Raw genomic sequence first — 12,561 nt, 5'->3', positions numbered from 1 at the left:
TTCCTTAATTTCTCTTTCAGATTGTTCATCATTAGTGTATAGGAATGCAAGAGATTTCTGTGCATTAATTTTATATCCTGCTACTTTACCAAATTCATTGATTAGCTCTAGCAGTTTTCTGGTAGCATCTTTGGGATTCCCTATGTATAGTATCATGTCGTCTGCAAACAGTGACAGCTTTACTTCTTCTTTTCTGATTTGGTTTCCTTTTATTTCTTTTTCTTCTCTGACTGCTTTGGCTAAAACTTCAAAAACTATGTTGAATAATAGTGGTGAGAGTGGACCACCTTGTCTTGTTCCTGATCTTAGAGGAAATGGTTTCAGTTTTTCACCATTGAGAACAATGTTGGCTGCGGGTTTGTGATACATGTGATACATGTGATACATGCCCTTTATTATGTTGAGGTAAGTTCCCTCTATGCCTACTTTCTGGAGGGTTTTTTTTTTTATCATAAATGAGTGTTGAATTTTGTCAAAAGCTTTTACTGCATCTGTTGTTGAGATGATCATATGGTTTTTCTCCTTCAATTTGTTAATATAGTGTATCACATTGATTGATTTGCATATATTGAAGAATCCTTGCATTCCTGGGATAAACCCTACTTGATCATGGTGTATGATCCTTTTAATGTACTATTGGATTCTGTTTGCTAGTATTTTGTTGAGGATTTTTCATCTATGTTCATCAGTGATATTGGCCTGTAGTTTTCTTTTTTTGTGACATCTTTGTCTGGTTTGTTATCAGAGTGATGGTGGCCTCGTAGAATGAGTTTGGGAGTGTTCCTCCCTCTGCTATATTTTGGAAGAGTATGAGAAGGGTAGGTGTTAGCTCTTCTCTAAATGTTTGATAGAATTCGCCTGTGAAGCCCTCTGGTCCTGGGCTTTTGTTTGTTGAAAGATTTTTAATCACAGTCTCAATTTCAGTGCTTGTGATTGGTTTGTTTATACTTTCTATTTCTTCCTGGTTCAGTCTCAGAAGGTTGCGCTTTTCTAAGAATGTGTCCATTTCTTCCAGGTTATCCATTTTATTGGCATATAATTGCTTGTAGTAATCTCTCATGATCCTTTGTATTTCTGCAGTGTCAATTGTTGCTCCTCATTTTTCGTTTCTAATTCTACCGATTTGAGTCTTCTCCCTTTTTTCTTGTTGAGTCTGGCTAATGGTTTATCAATTTTGTTTATCTTCTCAAAGAACCAGCTTTTACTTTTATTGATCTTTGCTAACATTTCCTTCATTTCTTTTTCATTTATTTCTGATCTTATATTTATGATTTATTTTTTTCTGCTAACTTTGGGGTTGTTTTGTTCTTTCTTTAATTGCTTTAGGTGTAAGGTTAGGTTGTTCATTTGAGGTAGGATTGTATTGCTTGTTTCTTGTTTCTTGAGGTAGGATTGTATTGCTATAAACGTCCATCTTAGAATTGCTTTTTCTGCATCCCATAGGTTTTGGGTCGTCGTGTTTTCATTGTCATTTGTTTCTAGGTATTCTTTGATTTCTTCAGAGATCTCTTGGTTATTAAGTAGTGTATTGTTTCGCCTCCATGTGTTTGTATTTTTTACAGATTTTTTCCTGTAATTGATATCTAGTCTCATAGCATTGTGGTCGGAAAAGACACTTGATACAATTTCAGTTTTCCTGTATTTACCAAGGCTTGATTTGTGATCTAAGCTATGATCTAACCTGGAGAATGTTCCATGAGCACTTGAGAAGAAAGTGTATTCTGTTGTTTTTGGATGGAATGTCCTATAAATATCAGTTAAGTCCATCTTGTTTAATGTATCATTTAAAGCTTGTGTTTCTTTATTTATCTTCATTTTGGATCATCTGTCTATTGGTGAAAGTAGGTTTTTAAAGTCCCCTACTATGATTGTGTTACTGTCAATTTCCCCTTTTATGGCTGTTAACATTTGCCTTATGTATTGAGGTGCTCCTATATTGGGTGCATAAATATTTACAATTGTTATATCTTCTTCTTGGATTGATCCCTTGATCATTATGTAGTGTCCCTCTTTGTCTCTTTGTAGTGTCCTTCTTTGTCTCTTTATTTACTATAATAAAATATATAGTCTTTATTTTAAAGTCTGTTTTGTCTGATATGAGAATTGCTACTCCAGCTTTCTTTTGATTTCCATTTGCATGGAGTATCTTCTTCCATCCCCTCACTTTCAGTCTGTAATGTTGGTGCGTTTAATGTTGTCTCAGAGGTCTCTGAGACTGTCCTCAATTTTTTTCATTCTTTTTTCCTTATTTTGCTCTGCGGTAGTTATTTCCACTATTTTATCTTCCAGGTCAATTATTCTCTTGTAGACAGCCTATATACGGGTCTTGTTTTTGTATCCATTCAGCCAATCAGTGTCTTTTGTTTCTAGCATTTAATCCATTTACATTTAAGGTAGATATCGATATGTGTGTTCCTATTACCATTTTCTTAATTATTTTGGGTTTGTTATGGTAGGTGTTTTCCTTCTCTTGTGTTTCCTGCCTAGAGAAGTTCCTTTAGCGTTTGTTGTAAAGCTGGTTTGGTGGTGCTGAATTCTCTTAGCTTTTGCTTCTCTGTAAAGGTTTTAATATCTCCATCGAATCTGAATGAGATCCTTACTGGGTAGAGTAATCTTGGTAGACTGCCTATTTCCTCTTCATTTGTTTGGTCTGGTGGGTTTTTACCTTGCTCCTTCATCAGTTGTGTATTTCTCTGTCTTCTCATTTTGCTTATTAACTTACTGTGTTTGGGGTCTCCTCTTCGCAGGCTGCAGGTTCGTAGTTCCCGTTGTTTTTGGTGTGTACCCCCATTGGGTGAGGTTGATTCAGTGGGTTTTATAGGCTTCCTGGTGGAGGGGACTGGTGCCTGTGTTCTGGTGAACGAGGCTGGATCTTGTCTTTCTGGTGTGCATGACCGCATCCAGTGGTGTGTTTTGGGGTGTCTGTGAGCTTATTATGATTTTCGGCAGCCTCTCTGCTAATGGGTGGCGTTGTGTTCCTGTCTTGCTAGTTGTTTGGCATAGGGTGTCCAGCACTGTAGCTTACTTGTCATTGAGTGGACTTGGGTCTTCGCGTTGAGATGGGGATCTCTGAGAGAGCTTTCACCATTTGCTGGAGCACCAGGGTCTTGCTTTTTTATCTAATCTGAAAATCTCTGCCTGTTTATTTATTTATTTATTTATTTATTTATTTATGGCTGCATTGGGTCTTCGTTGCTGTGCGCAGGCTTTCTCTAGTTGCAACAAGCGGGGGCTGCTCTTCGTTGTGGTGCCCGGGCTTCTCATTGCAGTGGCTTCTCTTGTTGTGTAGCACAGGTTCTAGGCGCACAGCCTTCAGTAGGTTTGGCACGTGGACTCGGTAGTTGTGGCTCACGGGCTCTAGAGTGCAGGCTCAGTAGTTGTGGCGCACGGGCTTAGTTGCTCCGCGACATGTGGGATCTTCCCGGACCAGGGCTCGAACCCGCGTCCCCTGTATTGGCAGGCGGATTCTTAACCACTGCGCCACCAGGGAAGGCCCTGCCTTTTTAATTGGAGCATTTAGACCAGTTATATTTAATCTAATTATTGATGTCATTAGGTTTAAGGCTATTATCTTACTATTTGTAGTATTCTTCTTTGTTCCTAAAAAAATGCTACTTTATTTTACCGAATATTATCGTAGCTATACTAGTTTTCCTATGGTTAGCATTTTCCTAATATATCTTTTTTCATTCTTATACTTCTTTTTTTTTTTTTTGTGGTACGTGGGCCTCTCACTTCTGTGGCCTCTCCTGTTGTGGAGCACAGGCTCCGGACGCGCAGGCTCAGCGGCCATGGCTCACGGGCCTAGCCGCTCCATGGCATGTGGGGTCTTCCCGGACCGGGGCACGAACCCGTGTCCCCTGCATCGGCAGGCGGACTCTCAGCCACTGCGCCACCAGGGAAGCCCTGAGTTTTAATTTCAGTTATGTTTTTCACATTTTGAAGTGAAATTCTATTTTGATACTTTTTCAAATCAATCTGATCTTTTACCTTGTTTTGTTTACCTAGTACCTTGTTTTGTGCTCCTGTTTTTTATTATAGTCCTTTAAATAATTTAAGCAAACTTATTTTATATTCTGTATTTAGTTATTCCAATGTCAGACGTCCTCCAGAGTCTAAATCTGTTTGTTGCTTTAGCTGGCTTGCTAATGGTGTCTTGTTTCCTTCTGTGTTTTGAAATTTGGATTGTAAATTCACGTTCAACCAGGACATTTTGTGGAAATCCTTTAAAGCTTAGATTACTGTAAGTCCATCCATAGAGAATTTGTATAAAATTCTGTTAGCTCCCCTGGGTGTTACCATTTCGGGATGGCTTTCAGTCAATGTCTCAGTTAAGGGTTTTCCACCAGTACTGTACATGTGAACCCCAAACTCACATTAGGAAAACATTATTAGGCTGAGAGAGACATGTTATTTTGTTCTCTTCCACTGTTTGTAGGTGGACTTACATTAAAGGCCTAGTCCTCAGAGGGTCCCCACTTTACATAGGAGCCTCTGTTCCAATTCTCCATATTTTGTGAGATCAAATCTGTTAAAATCCAAGAGTTGAAGTTATGAGATCAGTAAAAGCCATTTCAGTACTCAACTCACCCCTGAGGCTTCCTGCTCCCTCTTTTATTGTCCCACAGGGATTTCCCTTCATTTTATGTGAGCTCACCTACACATTATAAAATTATGTTTTGTATACTTCTTCAGCATTTCTTGGCATTTTGTACTGGCAGAATTTTTCAAGATGTGTATTCCTACGCAATAGCAGTAACAGGAGTTCTCCCATTTTAGTTCATAGACTCTTTATCTAGACTGACTTTTTGGGTTACAACTTTTCATTCTAGTTCCTCCATTCTGTAAGGCTAAAGGCAAGCTATTATTATTAGCACCATTTTAATTTCTGAAGGAGCCAGATCTTCAGCTGTTCTTTGGTTTTGGCATCTTGTCAAAACCATTATTTGGGTTGTCATTCTTTAGGAATCCTGTTTTCTCTCTGGCTAAATCCTCAAAGGGCTTAAATCATTTGGAACTTTTCAGTTATCATCTTCCTTGATGTCTCCTGCATGTGCCTTGTTGGCCACTCTCTTCTTGATATTTTCCTCCCCTGACTTCTGAGCTGCCTTTTTTTCCTGATTTTGTTCCTACAAAACTCAGTCCCCAGTGCTGGCTCCTCTTCCTCTGCCTACCTTTCACACTTGGCTTTTCCTCAGTCTCTTTTCTTCTGTTTTCTCTTCTGCCCACCTGGAATCCCTGGGTTATGGAATCTACTTTCGTCTCTTCAGCTGTTATCTGCATTCTGCCTGTCCGCAGCCCTGGCCTCCCCTGAGCAGCAGGTCTGTATATCCAACTGCCTATTCAGACCCCTGGTGCTCCCACCCCCATCATCTGGCAGCACTAACACTTTGCCAGAAGTTCTGATCTACAGGAATGTGGAGGTATGTCCTCTAGAAGATGCTGGTTTTCATCTTTTTCTCTTATAACAAAACAAAGTGAAATACTAAATTTGTTCTTTGAAGAAAAATGTTAACATATTACCAAAACACTGATCGTGTTGAAGGGTAAACCCTGAAAGGTCTTGTTTTAGGGAAGAATCATGATTGCACTTGGTAAAAGAAAAAAGGCTGGTGGATGCTAAGAATGTACCATTGTGGTGCCTCATAAAGATATGATGAAATAGTGTTAAGACTTGTTGAAAATTATACCCCCTAAATACTGTTAAGTGACTGTTTCACTTACTGAAATGAATTCTCTGCGTGTGTGTTGTTTTTCTAGATTTTCCTCTTTAAAAGGATGTCATTGACGAGCCAGAAAAGTAGAAAGCAGAATAATAATGAGCCACTCCCAGAGACAAAATCAATAAGAGAGAAAATAGCTTTTAAAAGGAATAAGAAAGATGCCAACAAGAACCACATGGGGCAAAATCATCAGGATACCTCACCCCCAAATATGGAGAGACGATCAAAATCTTGTGTAATACTGTGAATATATGTTTATGTTTTCATGGTCACCACACCCATTATAATTTATACTTGAAAAACATTTGAGTTCTGACGGAAAGTTTCTAATAACAAACTTTTAAAGATACAACTTGAGAATATGTTTTATTTGGTTTGAATAGTATGACCAGTTTTGATATTTATTTAAATGCTGATATTTTTGACAAGCAATTTCAGAATATGTGTATCTCAGACTCTCCTTCAAGTGTTGTGGCCTTAACTGTTCAGTGTTGCAATATAAAATATATTTTTATATGTGAAACCTAAATTAAGATATTTCATAGGTTTTACTAAATTTTACTTCTTTGTAATTTCACAAGGCAATATTTGCAATCTCATGACACTAACAGTTTTTAATGTATTTGCAATTTTCAAAAACTGAGTCAAAATTGTTTTTAATGAACATATTTTAATAAACTAAAGCTGGTCGGTTCCACTGTTTAAATGGGTGAATATGAATAAAATTTGGAGGTACTTGGAGTTATCAGTTGACAAAACAGGGGCAAAAAAATCTAATTTAAAAATATTGAAAGATGCAAAATGCATTTACCTTTGAGTAAAGAAAGTATCAGGGCAACTGTATAAACAGGACATCTTTGTGGAGAAACTGTGTTGAAATTTCTTTGCTTCCCGCTCCTCTCTTTAGGGAGGTGATTTGACATGAAAACATTGCAGATTATCTGCACTGTTTGACCATGCCACAGATCACCAGTCTAGGAGAACCGGACACAGCCAGACTGGCTCATTGCAGCTGTCTCTAGCATTGACAGTGGTAACTAAGGTTGGCTGTGTCACACGGTGCTCTGCCACAAGGAATAGGAAGGGTAAAGCTGCTAAGTCTGCTCTAATAGAAACATTGCTTTCCTATGCTCACAGATGTTACTTATTTAATTGATCAAACTACCTTCATTTTTCCCATTCTAACTTCTGACTAAAACATTTGCTTATTCAATCACAGTGACCATTGTCCCATTTAAACAAAACAAAACAAAAACACTCCATCTTTGTGTTTCACGTACAAGGGCTGTAAGGATGTTAGTCTAGAATAGATGTGATTTTGAAATCTTACAGAATAGTCTCCTATATTACATTTAGTGGAATTCTAATTTTATTAAAGGTAAATTTAATAAAAATTTTTGCTATTGCCACTATAGTACTAGTACAGTATTGTAAAAATACTTTGCCAAAATATAAACTATAGAAGCCAAGTGGAAGTGAAACTCTCACAGTAATACTAAGACATGCCAGTTGTGATAGGCAGGATCCTAAAATGGCCCCCAAGGTTCCCGTCTGCTGGTATACTTGCCTTGAATAATCCCTTCCTCTTGAGAGTAGGGGAGACCAGTGAATATGATGAGCTATCACTCCATTGCTTACGTTATATTATGTGGAAAAGATGAAATATTTTGCAGATATAATTAAGATTCCTAATGAGTTAACTTTAAGCAAAAGAGAGATAATCCTAGGTGGGCCTGACCTAATCAGGCGAGCCCTTTCAAAAAAGATCTAGATGTCAGAGTTGGAAGAATTCAGAGCAATTCAAAGCAGTAGAGATGCTCTCCTGTTGGCCTTGAAGAAGCAAACTGCCATATTATGGAGAGGGCCATGTGCCAGGGTGAGAAGCCTCTAGGGTCTGAAGGCTTCTACTCTACAACTGCAAGGCACTGAATTCTGCCAACAACCAGTGAGCTTGGAAGAGGAACCCAATCCTCAGATTAGACCATAGCCCTGGCTGACACCCTGATGGCAGCTTTGTGAGGCCCTGAGCAAAGGACCTAGCTAAGTAGTACCCAGGCTCCTGACCCATGAAAACTATGAGATAATAACTATATGTTGTTCTAATCCACTAACTTTATGGTAATTTGTTATGCAGCAGTAGAAACTAACATCAGTTTTATTCTGGGAAGGGGCCTCTCTCAAATCAGAAAGTTGGAAAGTCTTCATCTCGGGAATGAGGGGATATTTTATTAAATTTAACAAAAAATACATTTAAACCAGGGATCGCATAACTGAAGTATTTTCAGAGGCTAAACAGATGAGCGTAATGGAGCTGCTGATGATCTGTTCTACCTGGTAATTGCTGTTTCTCAATGCTGGGCCCAGTATTGCCAGACCCTCAGCCATTTTAAGAATCTCATGCTCTACCGACTGAGCTAGCCAGGCGGCTTCCCCTCAGCCATTTTAAAAAGAAGGTGGAGATGCGGGTTTTTATATAGACAACTCATTCGTGTACATGTCTATGTGTGCATGCATGTACATGAACAGGGAGAGCCAAACCATAGCTGCAGGCCCAATTTTGCCCACAAAGGGCAAATTGTGACCTCTGTTTTAAACAAAATACATTATTTTGGCAAGAGAAATTTTTTTACAAGGAAAACATGTTGAAATAATTAGGTCCTGGATTTATCTCAATTGTAATCTTCCCTAGTTTGGCCTCAGATTTTAAGCAGGAAATGAGAGTTAAAGAGCAGAGCAGCTGGGCCCGTGAGCCATGGCCACTGAGCCTGCGCGTCCGGAGCCTGTGCTCCGCAAGGGGAGAGGCCACAAGAGTGAGAGGCCCGCGTACCACAAAAAAAAAAAAAAAAAAAAAAGAATTAATTAGAAAAGTGATGATTCTACTAAGAAGGTAATTTTTTTGTTGCATACAAATGTATACTAAGCCTTCTTGGGAGTGTGTGGAGTTGGGGGAGGATGATGGAGTATAACTATATTGAATACAATAAAGTAAGATGTTTCTGCTGGAAGACGCTACATTGAAGTTAAGAGACAACAGACAAACAGGCTTAATAGCAGTCCCTCCAACAATTGTGACGGATGACTACTTTGGCATAATGTTAATACACAGTCCTAATCACTGAAACGTCAGGAAATGTTATCCTAACCCTAAAATTATTTACCAGAACTACAGCAGGAAATTTTATCTGACCAGGCCAAGCTGCATTCCCAAGTAGTTCCATTTGCTTTCATTTTCATCTGGTATGTATAATATGTGTATTATGATAAATAAGATATCTTAAAGGTAAGGTTAGCAGTGGACTAGAGAGCTATGTCTAACTTTAAATGACATTAATATGTTTTTATTTGAAGAAAAATCTTATCTGATTCGTGGTTAACATCTATCCCAAGATGAAAAAAAAATTTTTTTTATATTCTAGAAAAGCTTTTGAAGTTTCTCAGAAGTAATCTTTACAAGTACTTTGTTTAGAATTTGTCTAAATAGTAGCACAGTACTTCTAAAAGTTACAGAATTTTCCCTATGAGTGTGTTTATTACAACAGAAGTTTTCTATTATAATGTCTCAGTCTATCAATTGCTTAAAATCATTAAAGTTCTGTACATAGGAATATTTGATATTCTCTTTTTAGGTAACTTATAATTTCCAGCTTAGCATCAGATTTACATTAACTCCTTAATTGGTATAATTACATAATTTACTGCATATAGTAATTAAGAATTACAAAAATTATATAAAAGCATAAACTAATTTGAGAAAACTTTTTAATTAAATTGAAACTTTCATTTTTGAATTGAATACTGATTTACACTAGTGTGTTAGTTTCAGGTTTACAGCAAACTGATTCAGATGTGTGTGTGTGTGTGTGTGTGTGTGTATTTTAGATTATTTTCCATTTTAGGTTATTACAAGATATTGAATATAGTTCTCTGTGCTTATAGTAAATCCTTGTTGCTTATCTCTTTTATGTATAGTAGTTTGTATCTCTTAATCCCATACTCCTAACTTATCCCTCCCCTTCTCCCTTTCCCCTTAGGTAACCATAAGTTTGTTTTCTAGGTCTTTGAGTCTGTTTCTCTTTTGTATATAGGTTCATTTGTATTATTTTTTAGATTCCACATATAAGTGATATCATATAGTATTTGTCTTTCTCTGTCTGACTTACTGCACTTAGTGTGATATTCTTTAGGTTACTCCATGTTGCTGCAATGCCATTTTTTCATTCTTTTTTATGGCTGAGTAATATTTCGTGTGTGTGTGTGTGTGTGTGTGTGTGTGTGTGTGTGTGTGTGTATAAGAAGATATATATATCTTCTTAAACCAGTCATCTGTTCATGGACACTTGGCTTGTTTCCATGTCTTGGCTATTGTAAATAGTGGTGCTATGAACATTGGGATGCATGTATCTTTTCAAATTAGAGTTTTCATCTTTTCTGGATATGTGTCCAGGAATGGGATTGCTGGATCATATGGTAGTTCTATTTTAACTTTTTAAGGAACCTCCATATTGTTCTCCATAGTGGCTGCACCAATTTATATTCCCACCAACAGTGCAAGAGGGTTCCCTTTTCTCCACACCCTCTCAGCATTTATTATTTGTAGACTTTTTGTGTGTGTGATATACTTTTTTTTAATTGAAGTATAGTCGATTTACAATGTTGTGTTAATTTCTTCTGTACAGCAGAGTGATTCAGTTATATATATGTTCTTTTTATGTTCTTTTTTATGTTATTTTCCATTATGGTTTATCTTAGGATATTGAATATAATTCCCTGTGCTATACAGTAGGACCTTGTTGTTATTTGTAGACTTTCTGATGATAGCCACTCTGTCTGGTGTAAGCTGATACCTCATTGTGGTTTTGATTTGCATTTCTCTAATAATTAGTGATGTTGAGCAGCTTTTCATGTGCCTGTTGGCCATATGTATGTCTTCTTTGGAGAAATATCTATTTAGGTCTCCTGCCCATTTCTTTATTGGGTTTGGGTGTTTTTGATACTGAATTGTATGAGCTGTTTGTATATTTTGGATATTAACCTCTTGTCGGTTGCATGGTTTGCAAATATTTTCTTCCATCCCATAGGTTGTCTTTTCGTTTTGTTGATGGTTTCCTTTGCTGTGCAAAAGTTTTTAAGTTTTATTAGGTCCCATTTGCTTATTTTTGCTTTTATTTCTTTTGCCTTGGGAGACTGATCTAAGAAAATATTGCTGTGATTTATGTCCTAGAATGTTTTGCCTATGTTGTCTTCTAGGAGTTTTATGGTGTCATGTCTTATATTTAGGTCTTTAAACCATTTTGAGTTAGTGTTTTAATATGGTGTGATGGAGTGTTCTAATTTCATTGATTTACATGTAGCTGACCAGCTTTCCCAATACCACCTGTTGAAGGGACTGTCTTTTCTCCATTCTTTATTCTTGCCTCCTTTGTCATACATTAATTGGCCATAGGTGTGTGGGTTTATTTCTGGGCTATCTATTCTGTTCCATTGATCTCTGTCTGTTTTTATGCCAATACCATGTTGTTTTGATTGCTGTAGCTTTATAGTATTGTCTGAAGTCTGGAAGGGTTATGCCTCCAGTTTTGTTCTTTTTCCTCAGGATTGCTTTGGCAATTCTGGGTCTTTAGTGGTTCCATATAAATTTTAGGATTATCTGTTCTAGTTCTGTCAAAAATGTCATGGGTATTTTGATAGAGATTGCATTAAATCTGCAGACTGCTTTGGGTAGTATGGCCATTTTAACAATATTAATTATTCCAGTCCAAGAGCATGGGATATTTTTCCATTTCTCTGAATCATCTTCAATTTCCTTTATCAGAGTTTTGTAGCTTTCAGCATATAGGTCTTTTACCTCCTTGATTAAGTTTATTTCTAGGTATTTTTTTAAGCAGTTTTAAAGAGGATTGTTGTTTTCTTTTTAACTTTCTTTTTCTGGTATTTAATTGTTAGTGTAAAGAAATGCAACAGATTTTTGTATATTAATCTTAGATTCTGCTACCTTGCTGAATTCATTTATTAGTTCTGATAGTTTTTGTTTGTTTGTTTGTTTTGGCCATGCCACACGGATTGCAGGATCTTAGTTCCCCAACCAGGGATTGAACCTGGGCCACTGCAGTGAAAGCACCAAGTCCTAACCACTTGACCACCAGGGAATACCGTAGTTCTAATAGTTTTTGTGTGGAGTCTTTATGGTTCTCTATATAGAGTATCATGTCATCTGCAAATAGTGATAGTTTTACTTTTCCCTTCCAACTTGGATACCTCTTATTTCTTTTTCTTGTCTGATATCTGTGGCTAGAACTTCCAATACTATGTTGAATAGAAGTAGTGAGAGTGGGCATCCTTGTCTTGTTCCTGAATTTAGTAGGAAGTCTTTCAGCTTTTCACTGTTAAGTATTATGTTGGCTGTGGGTTTGTTGTAAATGCCTTTTATTATACTGAGATATGTTCCTTCTACCACTTTGGTGAGAGTTTTTATCATGAATGGACGTTGAATTTTGTCAAATGCTTTTTCTGTGTCTATTGAGATGATCATGTGGTTCTTTTCTTTTGTTAATGTAGTGTATCACATTGATTGATTTGCATATGTTGAACCGTCCTTGCGACCTTGAAATGAATCCAACTTGGTCATGGTGTATGATCCTTTTTATGTATTGTTGGATTTGGTTTGCTAATATTTTGTTTAGTATTTTTGCATCTGTATTCATCAAAGGGATTGGCCTGTAATTTTCTTTTTTTGTAGTATCTTTGTCTGGTTTGGTATCAAGGTGATGGTGGCTTCACAGAATGAATTTGGGAGTGTTCCTTCCTCTTCGATCTTTTGGAATAGTTTGAGAAGCATAGG

At 37.1% G+C, this 12,561-nt stretch overlaps 1 protein-coding gene across 5 annotated transcripts in view; it reads left to right on the top strand.

The window, feature by feature from the left end:
* The window catches only part of RPGR (retinitis pigmentosa GTPase regulator), a 92,780-nt gene that overhangs the window by 60,596 nt on the left and 19,623 nt on the right, over window positions 1-12,561 (top strand). For 3 of the 5 annotated variants that reach the window (XM_028482789.1, XM_028482786.1, XM_028482785.1), the window contains 2 exons: window positions 5,271-5,321; window positions 5,761-6,320. The exons of 1 other annotated variant lie outside the window; for it this stretch is intronic. In XM_028482789.1, the coding sequence (XP_028338590.1) occupies window positions 5,271-5,321; window positions 5,761-5,970 (261 nt within the window). In that variant the 3' untranslated portion in view covers window positions 5,971-6,320. Of the gene's footprint in view, window positions 1-5,270; window positions 5,322-5,760; window positions 6,321-12,561 lie in introns of those variants that run through there. One more of the 5 variants, XM_028482788.1, reaches the window with a different exon arrangement.

This window comes from Physeter macrocephalus, chromosome 21, assembly GCF_002837175.3.
Source record: "Physeter macrocephalus isolate SW-GA chromosome 21, ASM283717v5, whole genome shotgun sequence".
NCBI classification, from domain to species: domain Eukaryota; kingdom Metazoa; phylum Chordata; class Mammalia; order Artiodactyla; family Physeteridae; genus Physeter; species Physeter macrocephalus.
The sequence above is the reverse complement of the archived record's forward strand: the minus strand, read 5'-3'. Positions and strand labels throughout refer to the sequence as shown.